The sequence below is a fragment of the Elephas maximus genome, chromosome 10 (genome assembly GCF_024166365.1).
Source record: "Elephas maximus indicus isolate mEleMax1 chromosome 10, mEleMax1 primary haplotype, whole genome shotgun sequence".
Lineage (NCBI taxonomy): Eukaryota > Metazoa > Chordata > Mammalia > Proboscidea > Elephantidae > Elephas > Elephas maximus.
Window position 1 is genome coordinate 43,753,458 of NC_064828.1, and position 16,033 is coordinate 43,769,490.

The window sequence follows — 16,033 nt, forward strand, 5'->3', positions numbered from 1 at the left end:
AGTACTTCAGAATTTTAAACTACCAGGCAAACAATATGGCAATCAATTATCACTGTAGTATGAATGTGTTCAGAAGCACATTAACACAAATTTCCATAAAATCATCAAGATAGCCTGTTGTCGGGCATGGGTTACCCAATATGCAAGGTACACACGGGCTTGCTTGTGTTTACTTACAAATCTGTAGTGCACATACAGATTTGTAAGTAAACACAAGTAACCTTGCTTACTGGTTAATCTGTCACTGCCTAGTATATTTTACTTAACAAGAAAAATGCAATGACTTTATACTAATAATCGTCATCTTTATTTTACTAATAACAAAGATTACGTTAGAATGAGGAACACACAGAAAGCAATCTTAATGAATTTTTTTTACTTTTTCTGTTTAAAAGATATATGTAAAAAGAGTAGTTTCAAAACACACACACAGAAAAATCCAATCCAACAGGAGCCAAGTCACGCTTTTCTCCTCCTCTATGAGGCTTTAGCTGTAACTCTTTATGTCCCAACTTTAATAATAATTCCTATATTTTTCCAGGAGCCCTGGCTGCACAGTGGTTAAGAGCTGGGCAGTCTGAATGCATCAGCCACCCTTCGGAAACCCTACGGGGCAGTTCTACTCTGCCCTACAGGGTTGCTATAAAAAAAAAAAAAAAAATTTTCTTTTTTTTTTTGGTTGCTATGAGTCAGAATTAACTGGATGGCAATGGGTTTGCATTATTCTTTGTACTTAGTAAATGTCATAAGGTAGTAAACACAAAACGTTTACAGAGGCGTAATATCTTCATGGTCTTTTCAATTTTTTTTTTTTCAACTTGAATTTCCTCTTATCTGATTTTCTTTATAGATTTTTCTGTTTTTAAATCCATGCTAAGTCACATGCTTACTTCTGGATCTTCAGTTTTTATTTTCTACCCAAAAAACTCTTAAAAGAACAACAAAAAAGCTAATCACTGACAAAAGCACCACACTAAGAAATCTAAAGTTCTTTTTTTTCTGATTCCTTACTAGTCTTTGTCCATATACAGATGGATACATTATTGTTTTGAGGCTTGAATGGTTAAATACAAAAGATACAAGTACTGAATACTACATGATCTTTTGGGCTGAAAATGAGTTTTTAACTTTGTGTCCTCTATTTGTCATTAGTGTAGTAATCCTGTAGCACTTGGGACGGTGGCCAAAATAGTGAAATGATCACAGCTAGTAAATGCACTGCTGATATGACAACACTGAGCTAATAATTTTAAAAACTCAACATTAAAAATAATAATTATTGTTATTACTGATTTTCTACATAGGTCCAAAGTTTAGTTAGGATGAGCATTTCTAAATCCTATATTCATATGAAACCTTTACTTTCTTTTTTTTCTTTAATAATTTTTATTGTACTTTAAGTGAAAGTTTACAAATCAAGTCAGTCTCTCACATAAAAACTTATATACACCTTACTACATACTACCAATTACTCTCCCCCCAACGAGACAGCCAGCTCTCTCCTTCCAGTCTCTCTTTTCGTGACCATTTTGCCAGCTTCTAACCCCCTCTACCCTCCCATCTCCCCTCCAGAAAGGAGATGCCAACATAGCCTCAAGTGTCCGCCTGATGCAAGTAGCTCACTCCTCATCAGCATCCCTCTCCAACCCATTGTCCAGCCCAATTCATGTCTGATGAGTTGGCTTCAGGAATGGCCCCTGCACTGGGCCAAAGAAGTTTGGGGACCCTGACTGCTGCAATAAACATGGGTGCACATATCTGTTCGTGTAAAGGCTCTTATTTTTCTAGGATATATTCCCAGGAGTGGGGTCCTTCTAGTCTCAGCCAGACCATTAAGTCCAGTCTTTTTATGAGAATTTGGGGTCTGCATCCCACTGTTCTCCTGCTCCCTCAGGGGTTCTCTGTTGTGTTCCCTGTCAGGGCAGTCATCGGTTGTGGCCAGGCACCATCTAGTTCTTCTGGTCTCAGGATGATGTAGTCTCTGGCTCACGTAGCCCTGTCTCTTGAGCTTGTAATTACCTTGTGTTCTACATTCTCCTTTGATCCAGGTGGGTTGAGACTCATTGACGCATCTTAGATAGCCGCTTGCCAGTGTTTAAGACCCCAGACACCACTCTTCAAAGTGGGATGCAGAATGATTTCTTAATAGATTTTATTTTGCCAATTGACTTAGACGTGCCCTGAAACCATGGTCCCCAAACCCCTGCCCCTGCTTCGCTGACCTTCGAAGCATTCAGTTTATTCAGGAAACTTCTTTGCTTTTGGTTTAGTCCAGTTGTGCTGACCTCCCCTGTATTGAGTGTTGTCCTTCCTTTCACCTAAAGTAGTTCTTATATTCTATCTAATTAGTAAATACCCTTCTCCCGCCCTCCCTCCCTCCCCAAGAATGTGTTCTTCTCAGTTTAAACTATTTCTCAAGATCTTATAATAGTGGTCTTATGCAATATTTGTCCTTTTGCAACTGACTAATTTCACTCAGCATAATGCCTTCCAGGTTCCTCCATGTTATGAAATGTTTCACAGATTCATCACTGTTCTTTATCAATGCATAGTATTCCATTGTGTGAATATACCATTATTTATCCATTCATCTGTTGATGGGCACCTTGGTTGCTTCCATCTTTTTGCTATTGTAAACAGTGCAATAAACATGGGTGTGCATATATCTGTTCGTGCAAAGGCTCTTATTTCTCTAGGATATATTCCAAGGAGTGGGACTGCTGGGTCATATGGTAGTTTTATTTCTAGCTTTTTAAGGAAAAGCCAAATCGATTTCCAAAGTGGTTGTACCATTTTACATTCCTGCCAGCAGTGTATAAATGTTCCAGTCTCTCTACAGCTTCTCCAACATTTATTATTTTGTGTTATTCGATTAATACCAGCCTTGTTGGACTGAGATGGAATCTCATTGTAGTTTTAATTTGCATTTCTCTAATGGCCAATGATCGACAGCATTTCCTCATGTATCTGTTAGCCACCTGAATGTCTTCTTTAGTGAAGTGCCTGTTCATATCCTTTGCCCATTTTTAAATTGCATTGTTTGTCTTTTTGTGGTTGAGTTTTAGCAGAGTAATGCAGATTTCAGAGATCAGGCACTGGTCGGAGATGTCATAGCTGAAAATTTTTTCCCAGTTTGTAGGTGGTGTTTTTACTCTTTTGGTGAAGTCTTTAGATGAGCATAGGTGTTTGATTTTTAGGAGCTCCCAGTTAGCTGGTTTCTCTGAAATCTTTACTTTCAAACAAAAGAAATGCAACATGATTAAACAAATTTTTACATGTTTATAAAGTGATCTGAAAATGCTCTTGTCTACTAGTAAAAAAACGAGGTTTTAGAAACTGTAATTTAAAATGAGTCAACTAAAGTAACAATAAAATGAAACCAAGAGAGAATAATATAAAGAATCAAATATGAAAACACAGAAAATTAAGTGTAATGAGTTTCAAGGCAACTACAACTTGACAAAATAAGCTTCATATTATGAACTTATAAGCAGTATTTTATTACCAGAAATCACTGCTGGCAAAACTAGTAAACAAGCAATCTCATCAATTTTCTGAGGGCATTATCATTAAGATAAGGTGGAAATAACTATGTAAAATATAAATCTCAACTTGGATTGTTAATGCTACTGATTGAGAAGAAGGTTTATGGTAGTTATTTAACTCTAGTTCCTTTATGATCATTTTCTGAATTTTTCTTTTTCTGTCTTCTTTAGCCATTAGGAATTTGAGAAACAGCCCTTATATACATACAGCTGTTAATAGTGATATTCAATAAGGTCTCAGGAACATTAATTTCATATAAATTCCTAGCACAGTTAACCTACAGAGTAGGTGGTAAGGGTAGCCATAAAGAAAAGAATTTGAAGGACTGAATATTGCAAGAAATACGAGCCTCCTATATTCATTTAATATGCCAAGGCAAGGACCAAACTTAAGTCCATTTAGATTTTTTCCCAACTATTTCCAACAATTTTCAAAAACAAAGAAGCTCTGTTTCAGAAGGTCTGAGGTGGAGGCTGATTTTGCATTTATATCAAGTTCCAAGGTGAAGGGATACTGCTGGTTCACACACAACACTTTGAAAACCACTGTCACGCAGGGGTGAGCAAACTCTGAAAAGGGTTAAACAGTAAATATTTCAGGCTTTGTAGTTCAGATGCTCTCTAATACAACTACTCAATTCTGCGGCTGTAGCACCCAAAGCAACCACAGACAATATGTAAATGAACGAGAATGACTGTTCCATTAACTTTATTTACGAACAATGATTTTGGATTTCATATAATTTTCCCATGTCACAAAAATCTTTGGATTTTTCAACTATTTAAAAATGTTAAAACCACTCTTAGCTCACAGACTGCACAAAAACAGGTAGCAAGCTACATATGTTCAACTAGCCAGAGTTTGCTGATCCTTGGTCTACAATACTAGGCTCAGTAGGTTAATGCACGGCTCTAAGCCAAGAATATAGCTTTGATTTCTGATGAACAAGTTTTATATGGAGAAAAAGGAAAGGGAGAATTCCAAATCCTGAGTATATTCATTAGGAGAATAAGGAAAATGGGGGGGAGGGGAGGAGAACAATAGCCCTTAAAAAAAAAAGATCCTCCTACCACACACACACACCCCCCGAATATTTAGAAAATAGGATTACCTTCAAAAAACTTGAAAATGAAGAAATAACATGTAACTGAACTACTTGCTGACGAGCTCCTTTCGTGTGCTTTATACTGTCCAAAAGCTGTTCCAATATAAGAAGCCTAAAACCAGAAGCAATAAGATTTAAAAGCAAACAGATAAGACAGTGGGTTTGTTAATAAAGACATTGCTAATTTGTTTTGTTGGAGCTGCTAAAATGAGGTAAAATGCTGAATTATTTTAGGAGAATATATTATCATCAATGGAAAAATATTTTGATTATAGCTATTATGAACAGAAGGTAAAGAAAATTATTTTGTGAAAAAAGAAAAATGTATTAATAAAGACTTACCTTAACAAATTCAGTTATTTTAGTAACTACTTTCTAAAAACAGCATTTCTCAAAGTTACTTCCATCAATTTTGCTTTTAATACCAAGACTTATGATTTATAGATTCAAATATATTACTTCATTTTAAAGTTAGCACCAACTTATGCCATCTACAGTCAATCAGAAGCAGCACGATTCTTTACATATATATGTGTGCGTGTGTATACACAATTTTTTCTCTGGCTATAAAATTTCTTTCTTAAACACTGTTTCAAAGTCCTGCACTTCCTTTCCCCCCTTCTCTCAACTCAATGGCACCTAACAACATCTCCCTTCAAATCAGAAAAGGTGAAACAATGTTTAAGATTAATTTTTAGTTGTGAACTATGTTGATGGCAGGCATTGTGCCTTACCTATCTTCGTATCTCTAGTATCTTGTGGTTGGTATGTAGTAGGCAGTCAAATGTAACTGCCGAACAATCATAAAGGACGACAGCTTCCACTGAGTAAAAACAGGGCATAATTAGCCAAATATGGGATATGGATATACTTTTACCCAACCTTAATGTATTTCCAATAATATATCCCTGAAACCTTTTGCAAGATCTCTGTAATTCTCATAAGGCAACACAGCTCAAATATCACTCTGCTTCAAATAGAAATTTTACTTTCAAAGCAGAATAGATATGGGCACTGTGCCTTTAAAAAACCTAGAAGTAGAAGATGTTAGAAAAAGGAAGGTATGTATGCATCTTAGTTATCTAGTGCTGCTATAACAGAAATACTACAAGCGGACGGTTTTAACAAAGATAAATTTATTTTCTCACGGTCTAGTAGGCTACAAGTCCAAATTCAGGGCTTCAGCTCCAGGGGAAGGCTTTCTCTCTCTGTTGGCTCTGGAGGAAGACCCTTGTCATCAATCTTCCCCTGGTCCAGGAACTTCTCAGGTACAAGGACCCCAGGTCCAAAGGACACACTCTGCCTCTGGTGCTGCTTTTCTGGTGGTATGAGGTCCCCATCTCTCTCTGCTCGGTTTGTATCTCAAAAGAGATTGGCTTAAGACACAATCTAACTTTGTAGATCTCATCAACATAACTGCCACTAATCAATCTCATTAACACCATAGTGACAGGATTTACAACACATAGGAAAATCATGTCAGATGATAATATGGTAGACAATCACACAATACCGGGAATCATGGCCTAGCCAAATTGATACACATATTTTTGGAGTACACAATTCAATCCATGACATTCTACCCTCTGGCCCCCCAAAATTCATGTCCTTGCCACATGTAAAACACATTCACATCAAATCATAGCAACTTCAAATCCAAAATCCAAAAATTCCTCTCAATCTGTAAAATCTAGAATACAAGTTATCTGCTTCCAAAGTACAATGGTGGAACAGGCAGGAACAAGCTTTAGTTCTTCTTGAAGAAGGTCTAAAGGACAACCACATGGTCAGGTTCGTGAGTTTAAAAGCCTAAGTCATCACTGTTAGATCATATCCTACACATTTCTGCTATAATAGAATTGTGTCATGTTGAAAGTCCTAAAAACACATAAAGTTAGAGCTTGAGAATTTTGTTACACTGTAAGATAATTTGACCTGTATTATGGCCCAAATGACCATATAGGGGGGATACCAGAGCCCAAAATCTTTTTCTCCACCTTTTGCCCCCCGTCCTTACAGAGAGTGAATACACTCTTAATTAAAGGTTCAAGATAAATAACGACACCTATTCCCTCAGAGACCTCAACAAAACATTCTGAATCTTCAGGAAGATGGCAGTGACTTGTGCTCAGTAATCCCGAACTGGTATTCTTAAAAAAGTAGTACCAATCATAAAATTATCAGCTTGGAAGGAAATGATATTAAAAGTCTTAAATATAGATGGAATAAAAATACATAGTTACTGAATAGAAGGCAAAATCATATTGAAAATATTGATTTATTTTACACTTTCAGGAATGGTAGGTAATACCAAGCTTTTTTTTTTTTTTTTTAATTGTGCTTTAGGTGAACGTTTACAGCTCAAGCTAATTTCTTATTCAAAAATTTATACCCATACTGTTTTGTGACATTGGTTGCAACCCTCACAATGTGACAACACACTCCCCCTTTCTACCCCAGGTTCCCTGTGTCCATTCATCCAGTTCTTGTCCCTTTTGCCCTCTCACACTGCTTTCGGACAAGAGCTGCCATTTGGTCTCATATATTTGATTGTAAGAAGTACATTCCTCATGTGTGTTATTTTTTGTGTATAGGCCTGTTTAATTTTTGTCTGAAGAGCAGGCTTCGGGAATGGTTTCAGTTCTGGCTTCTGGGGGCCATAGTTTTAGGGGTTCCTCCAGTCTCTGTCAGACCATTATGTCTGGTCTTTTGATGTGAATTTAAATTCTGTTCTACATTTTTCTCCTACTGTTTGGGACTTTCTGTTGTTATCCTTGTCAGGGCGGTCACTGGTGGTAGCGGGGTACCATATAGTTCTTCTGGTCTCATGTTGGTGGAGTGTCTGGCTTATCCGGTCCTTTAGTCCTTTGGGCTAGTATATTCCTTGTGTCTTTGCCTTTCTTTACTCTCCTTTGCTCCAATTGGGATAGGACCAATAAATGTATCTTAGATGGCCGCTCACAAGCTTTTAAGACCCCAGACATTACTCAGCAAAGTGGGATGTAGAATATTTTCTTTATAACTGTGTTATGAATGGCAAATTTTTAAAAATGAGAATCATAACTGGATAAACTCTCCTCCTGTTTATCAACTCTCAGTTACATCATTTGTTGAAACAGCTCATTTATAATAGGGGTTCACATTAGAATCACCGAAGTTTTAAAAATTCCCGTATTATTAAATCAAAATCTTCAGTATTTTTTAGAGTGTCTGGATGATTCCTATGTGCAGCAAAGATTGCAACAATCCTCAAGTTTAGAATTAAGTAATTCATTCTTTGCAATTAGGCACAAAATTTGACTTTAAAAATAACTACAAACAACACACAAACCAGATAAAGAACATCTCTTTTCTGTTAAAATATCTTGACTTTCTAGGACTTTTAACATTTTAGTGCTTTAACATTACCAATGCAAAGTTTCCTTATTTTTAGAATCTTAAGAGAATCAACTGATTTAAAAGAAGACTTAATTTCTAAATGCATAAATAATATACAAAAAACCCATTTCCAATCTTAGGGTAATTTCATGTCATAAAAAAGAGTTTCTTTTAAACAGTTTAAACACAAAGGTAGCCACAATAACAACAACAAAACGCTCTGAAATATTCAGTGTTGTTGTTATTGAATATATATATTTTAATTAAGACCGCTCTTTTCTAGAAATGCAAACATATGGCCAAAAAGAGAAGAGCACGACATTTTAAGTAAGTATTATATCTGTAATAGCAGAAAATTAAAAAATTAACTTTCCCAGCTATGTGATTTCTTTACCTTGGTCCTCTAACGACATCCACTGGAGAACACTGATAATCGCTCATGACCCAGTTTCTTTATCTAGGATCCTGCCGGACCACTTCCTTTAATAATCTCTGAACTACAGCCTACTATTTTTATTCCATTAGAATCCAAACAGAATAACAGATTTCACTTTGATCCAGGCTCAACTTTTTTATTAAAATAAGCAAAACCTCCTCTCCCTTAAATATCCAGTCTATATATTAATTCAGGTGGAGAAACAAAGCTATGAACAAATTTTAAAGTTCATGAAATCTTAAACAACAGAAATAAGAAATCACCTTGAATTGACAAGTGGGCAGCACATCTGAAAAGAAAAATTTCTCTAGGAAAGTAATAAAATCAGTATTATTTAAAAGGAAAGGTTGTAAAAAGCATATTCTCATTTTTGGTTTTTACCTTAAACCTATCAAAAAGAAGTTAGATAATTTAAACCCTGTGCCCACAAGGCCATGCCTGCTTCATCCATAGTAGGTGATGTTGTTAGTTGCCATTGAAGTGATTCCAGCTCACGGCAATCCCAAGTGTGTCAAAGTAAACTGTGCTCCACATGGTTTTCAAGGCTGTGACTTTTCAGAAGCAGATCATTATGCCTGTCTTCTGAGGCACCTCTGGGTGGGTTTAAACTGCCAACCTTTTAGCTAGTAGCCGCGTGCTTAACCATTTATACCACTCATAGTAGTTACTGCTCTATTAATCCATATTATTTTAAATTGCATGTTCTATAAAGTACTATAGTTACAGATTGGTTCAAATTCCATCTTCTCCCTGAATTCTTATTTGAGTTCTCTAGACCACTGTGATTTTTCTCTTATATTTCGGTGCTATAATATATAGTCAAATTTTATCTTTAAATATCTTATAACCATAACTTCATAGTTACAGCACACACAGGGAGCTAGAAGTTATAACTATTTTTGAGGAAAATGTCATTCTTTGAAATTGAAGCTAGTAAAAATCAAGATAAATTTGATTCACTTTTCTAGCCACTTGAAGTACACCATCCCAAGACCTATTTCAGAAATGCATTGCTAGAAAGACTAAAATTTTTCTTAAGTCTTTGTCAAAGAAACCAAGGTAAATTCTCTAACTGGTATCTTCTGGAAAACATACTTGATAAAATGATATAATAAAGACTATGATCTGGTCAAATATTGTTGTCAGTTAACATGAGAGAAAAGAGGGGGGAGGAGAAAGGGAGGGGAACAGAGAGAGAAAATGAATGAAAAATGAAGAAGAATCTTTATAGAATTAATTTGTTAACTGTTAACCAGTACAGGCCATGAGAGAGATTCACCCCCCATTTAAGTTTCTAGTTTCTTAGGTAGAAACAAAGTTTCCTGGATAGTGGATATGAGTACAGTCATGTATCACTTAACGTTCATGATATGTTCTGTGAAACAGGACGTTATATGATTTGGACATTATATATAGGCAGTCCCTGAGTTACGAATGTCTGGCTTATACACAACTCGTAATTAAGAACAGACTGCCATAAAGCCTATTATATTAAAAATCTGAGTTAGATACATACAATGGTTCATAATAACAAACACACGCACTATTTTCTGACACTCATGAAAACACTGCTCAGTTTGAAGGTGTTAATCTTAAGTGTTAGGTCTGCTACATCCCGTTCTCTGATTGGGATTTCTGAACTCCATTATAAACTTATGAGAGCGCAGATGCATATGTGGTTGGACACTGCCCAAATGGATGTTATATGGTACCTGACTGTACTCTATTTTATTTTTTTAAATTTTTACTGTGCTTTAAGTGAAAGTTTACAAATCAAGTCAGTCTCTCCCATAAAAACTTACATACACCTTGCTACATACTTCCAATTATTCTCTCCCTCCACTTTCTCTTTTCGTGACCATTTCGCCAGCTTCTAACCCCCTCTACCCTCTCATCTACCCTCCAGGCAGGAGATGCCAATATAGTCTCAAGTGTCCACCTGATCCAAGAAGCTCACTCCTCACCAGCATCCCTCTCCAAGCCATTGTCCAGTCCAATCCATGTCTGAAGAGTTGGCTTCGGGAATGGTTCCTGTCCTGGGCCAGCAGAAGGTCTGGGGGCCATGACCACCGGGGTCCTTCCAGTCTCAGTCAGACCATTAAGTCTGGTCTTTTTATGAGAATTTGGGGTCTGCATCCCACTGTTCTCCTGCTCCCTCAGGGGTTCTCTGTTGTGTTCCCTGTTAGGGCACTGACTGTACTCTATTTTGATCTTGGAGAAAACTTTTATCTACCATTATCAATTAAGAAACTGCCTTTCTCAGTAAGAGATCATTATCAACCTTTGGTTTTTCAAAGCAAAAGTTCATTTTGAGTGAACTGATAAAATCTATATTTGGAAATCCATCAAGCTGAAGACTAACCCCTGGACCTACAATGGCTCCAAAAAGCCTCTAAGGAAAGAAAGTCTTTTAGACCTAGTCTAAGCAGAATTCTATGTTTTTCTTTGCAACAATGGTTGACAAATCAATATTCTTGTATCATTACTGATTTTTTTCATTTACTTTTTCAGCTAGATGATAAGCCAACTGTGGGTGAAGTATTGTATCCACGATAGTGCCTAGTGTTTTAGGCATTTAATCATTTCTTATTAAATATTAGCCAGATGATTAATTCGTGGAGACCCAGTGACAGTGGTTAAGAGCTTGGCTACTAACCAAAAGGTCAGCAGTTTGAATCCACCAGCCACTATTTGAAAACCCTATGGGGCAGTTCTACTCTGTCCTGTAGGGTCGCTATGAGTCGGAATTGATTAGAGAGCAAGGGGTTTTCAGGGTTTTAAGTGATTAATTAAATAAGAACCTTTATCTCACCCTCAAGGAGCCCTGATGGTGCAATAATTAAGGGATCAGCTGTTAACCGAAAGGTCAGCAGTTCAAACCCACTCAGCAGTTCTGCGGGAGAAAAGATCTGCTTATACGCTCCCATAAAGATTATGGCCTAGGATATCCTACGGGGGCAGTTCTACTCTGTCCTACAGGGTTACTATGAGTTGGAATCAACTCAAAGGCACAAACAACATCTTACCTTCACCTGTCATCTATGAGAAATCTTATTTATCAGTGAAATCTGAAAGCATTCTTCTCACCAACCAGTTCTCTATCATGTATTCACTGAACAAATTACATATCATATTTCAGGATAAGTGAACTATTTAAGACGCTTACCTTTGCGCTTCTCCCACATGAGCACAGACAACCCCAAAGAGCCTGACTGCAGAGCTAATAACTGACAGCGTTGGAGGTAGGGGCTTAGGCACTGAATCTCCCTCTACATCATTCTCATATATAGAATAAGGGTCGTACTCGAGACTTCCACAAGCAACACCATTGCCAAGCAGGAGCTAAAAGGAAAAAATAGTATATTAGGCCTCTAAATCACTGTTCATAGACTAAATCTACCTAAGAATTATCGAAAATGACCATACCTGTTCTTCAATAAATCTATGGTCAGTCTCTTGTAGCAAAGGACTCAAAAGCAAGAGATCATCCTGATGACAGAGGGGTGGAAGTAAAAATGCAGATGCTGCCACCTGGATATCAGGGGCTGTCAAGTCAGCAGCCAGCTCTTTGAGTATAGCACCGAGGTTTCCTGTTGAAACAGAAAAACTGTAATTAGCGATTCAGAACTAGCAGTTATCTGACTAGAGTATGGGGTTAAAAAAGCCCAGTTTGAGGCTTTAACCCACACACTGGGCAACATATCATAGCCAAAGATTATATGTCTCACCCTGAACACTGAAGTGAATGGTTCAACTATGTGCTACTGTCCACAAGGTTGACCAAGAACAGTTACAGAAAAGACATCTGACAGTAAACGTGTGTTTAAATACCTTACGGCATTGTGTAAATGCTACCCATCATTCTAAAGTGATATTGGTTACAAAAATAAAGAATACAAAAGTAGATAAATTATATCTGTTTAAAAAACATACGCTTAAAAAATGTGTGTTAAACATTTTTTTTAACGGAGAATTTCAAACTTATGCAAAAGTAGACATGATAGTATTATGATCCTTCATACGCTCTTCACCTGTCTTCACCAGTTCAATCTTGTTTCACTTTATACCCATCTACTATTCCACCTGCCTTCATATTATTTTGAAGCAAACCGTAGACAGCATATCATTTCATCTATAAATATTTCATTGTATATTACTAAAGCTCAGGACTCTATTTCAAACATAATCCTAGTATCATTATCTCATGTTTAAAAAAAAAGCTCTAAACATCAAATATCCATTCAGTATTCAAACTTCCAATTGTATCATAAGTGCCTGTTTTTGTTTGCATGTATGTTTGAATTGAGCTCTAAGTAAGAGCCACACATTGCAGCTAGTTGATATATCCCAAGTCTCTTTTAATCTAAACTTCTTCCTCTATATTTGTTTTCCTTGCAATTTATTTAAAGAAACAAGGTTATTCATTCTGCAGAACAAGTAAAGGCTAAATGAAGCAAATGAGAATGGCTCAAAGGCATGTCTTTAAGCAGATAGATAAATTATAGACAAAATAATTTTGTTGGTAGTACAACAAACTAGAAGTTTTCACAGTGTGGACTGTTATGATCGCCCCCTCTATAGGTAGCTGGATCTAGAGGGTTGGTTTGATTTTTTTCTTTTTTGGTGGGTGGGGGTTGGGGAAGAGAGCAGACCACTTTATAGGTGGTGGTGTTCTTCCATAAGGATGCCTACACATTACATACACATTTTGGAAATTGGCTTATTTATCATATTGGTCTAAATTATCATTTCAAAGATGTTTTATCCTAATTTCTGATCGACATTCAATGGTAAATTTTCTCCACATAGAGCATAAAGAGTTTTTACCAATTTGTAATTTAAGTACTTTAGGAATGAGTAAAAATCACCTTAGAGAAACATTCGCTTTTCAAGGGCTATCAGGATGAAATGAGGACTGGGGTGATGTCTACTTATTAGAAGTGGTAGGATGAGTTAGTTAAGAAGGGTTCACCTGCTGTCATTTTCTATATCATTAGTAACAACAAATATTTATAGAGAACTTAACATGTCAGGCAATGGTTACAGCTTTACACACAATCCTCATAATAATCTCATGTGGTTGGTACTAATGTTTACTAGTACTGTCACTTTAGAGATGAGGAAAGAGGAACAGAGTTTGCTAACTGTCTGAGATCACACAGCATTTATATGGCAGGGTCAGAATGAAACTCAGGCTAGACTCCAAAACTTGGGATTTTAACCACTATGCTCATTCATTCCTTCAAATTCTGTGTAAGCTGCTATGGAGGAAAAAAAAATTATGTACTTCTTTCAAGAACCTATAAAATATGCGACACAAATACATATACATAACTAAAGTAGAAAGGTAGAAGTACTGTGTATCATAAAAGATGAAAACTGAAATACAGATAAATTTCAAAAAAAGGAGAGATTACAGGAACCGTGAAGGCTAAATGAAGCAAATGAGAGTTGCTCAAAGGGATGTACAGAATATTCATCAAAACAATTTTATTGGTAGTACAATATGCAAGGCATGTTTGGTACTGCAGTCAAGTGTGAAAATTGTGGTAAATCTCTCCTTCTCAGTTAAGGTGACTACAACATAACTGTTCCTGGACAAAATAATCAAAAATAGCTAGATTTTAAAACGTTAACAGCCTTTTGTTATAAAAAATCATCACTGATATTCATATTTTGATGGCAACAAGATATTCTCAGTGCAGAGAATATTAAAGTGTTTGAAAGAAAATTCACTAAAAAAAACTAAGGTTATTTACCTCACAAGATTAAAAAAAAAAAAAACTAAGCCATTATTACGACAGAAGTCTGCATTCGCTGGACAACGATGAAAAAAAGTCATTTATATTCTTAAATACTTTCTATGTAACAAAGGCAATTTTTTAATTGTGCTTTAAGGGAAAGTTTACAAATCAAGTCAGTCTCTCATATAAGAACTAATACACACCTTGCTATGTGTCCTAGCTGCTCTCCCCTTAATGAGACAGCACATTCCTCCTCCCCACCCTGTATTCCCCGTGTCTATTCAGCCAGCTCCTGTTCCTCTCTGTCTTCTTATCTCCCCTCCAGACAGGAGCTGCCTACATAGTCTCATGTGTCTACTTGAGCCAAGAAACTCACTCCTCACCAGTATCATTTTCTGTCTTACATCCCACTCCCATCTGTTTGAAGACTTGGCTTTGGGAATGGTTCCAGTCTTGGGCTAACAGAACGTCTGGGGACCATGACCTCTGGGGTCCTTCTAGTCTCAGTCAGACCATTAAGTCTGGTCTTTTTACGGGAATTTGAGGTCTGCATCCTACGGTTCTCCTGCTCCTTCAGGGATTTTCTGTTGTGTTCCCTATCAGGGCAGTCATTGGTAGTAACTGGGGACCATCTAGTTCTTCTGGTCTCAGGCTGATGGAGTCTACGGTTTATGCGGCCCCTTCTGTCTCCTGGGCTCATAATTACCTTGTATCTTTGGTGTTTTCATACTCCTTTGTTCCAGGTGGGTTGAGACCAATTGATGCATCTTAGATGGCCGCTTGCTAGCGTCTAAGACCCAAGACGCCACTCACCAAAGTTGGATGCAGAACGTTTTCTTAATACATTTTGTTACGCCAATTGACCTAGATGTCCCCTGAAATCGCGGTCCCCAGACTCCCGACCCTGCTACTCTGGCCTTTGAATTGTTTGGTTGTATTCAGGAAACTTCTCTGCTTTTGGTTTAGTCCAGTTGTGCTGACCTCTCCTGTACTGTGTGTTGTTTTTCCCTTTACGTAAAATAGTTCTTGTCTACTATCTAATTAGTGAACACCCCTCTTCCTCCCTCCCCACCCTTGTAACCATCAAAGAATATTTTCTTCTGTGTTTAAACTTTTTTTGAGTTCTTATAATAGTGGTCACATACGATATTTGTCCTCTTGCAACTAATTTCACTCAGCATAATGCCTTCCAGATTCCTCATGTTATGAGGTGTTTCACGATTCATCCTTGTTCTTTACTGTTGCATAGTATTCCATTCTGTGAATATAAACCCCACTGCCATCAAGTTGATTCCGACTTCTATCAACCCTATAGGAGAGCAGAACTGCCCCACAGTTTCCAAGGAGCACCTGGTGGGTTTCAACTGCCAACTTTTTGGTTAGCAGATGTAGCACTTAACCACTACACCACCAGGGTTTCTCTGTGAATATACCATAATTTATTTATCCATTCATCCACTGACGGGCAGCTTGGTTGCTTCCATCTTTTTTTTTTTTTAACTTTTATTGAGCTTCAAGTAAACATTTATGAATCAAGTCAGACTGTCACACACAAGTTTATATACACCTTACTTCATACTCCCACTTGCTCTCCCCGTAATGAGTCAGCCCTTCCAGTCTCTTCTTTCATGACAATTTTGCCAGCTTCCAACTCTCTCTATCCTCCCATGCCCCCTCCAGACAGGAGATGTCAACACAGTCTCAAGTGTCCACCTGATACAAATAGCTCACTCTTCATCAGCATCTCTCTCCTACTCACTGTCCAGTCCCTTCCATGTCTGATGAGTTGTCTTTGGGAATGGTTCCTGTCCTGGACCAACAGAA

General features: G+C 37.2%; 1 protein-coding gene across 4 annotated transcripts in view; it reads right to left on the minus strand.

The window, feature by feature from the left end:
- The window catches only part of HEATR5A (HEAT repeat containing 5A), a 141,367-nt gene that overhangs the window by 63,691 nt on the left and 61,643 nt on the right, over positions 1-16,033 (minus strand). For all 4 annotated transcript variants that reach the window (XM_049897447.1, XM_049897448.1, XM_049897449.1 and 1 more), the window contains exons 15-17: positions 11,892-12,055; positions 11,632-11,807; positions 4,658-4,763 (exon numbers count right to left, since the gene is read on the minus strand). In XM_049897447.1, the coding sequence (XP_049753404.1) occupies positions 4,658-4,763; positions 11,632-11,807; positions 11,892-12,055 (446 nt within the window). The remainder of the gene's footprint in view (positions 1-4,657; positions 4,764-11,631; positions 11,808-11,891; positions 12,056-16,033) is intronic.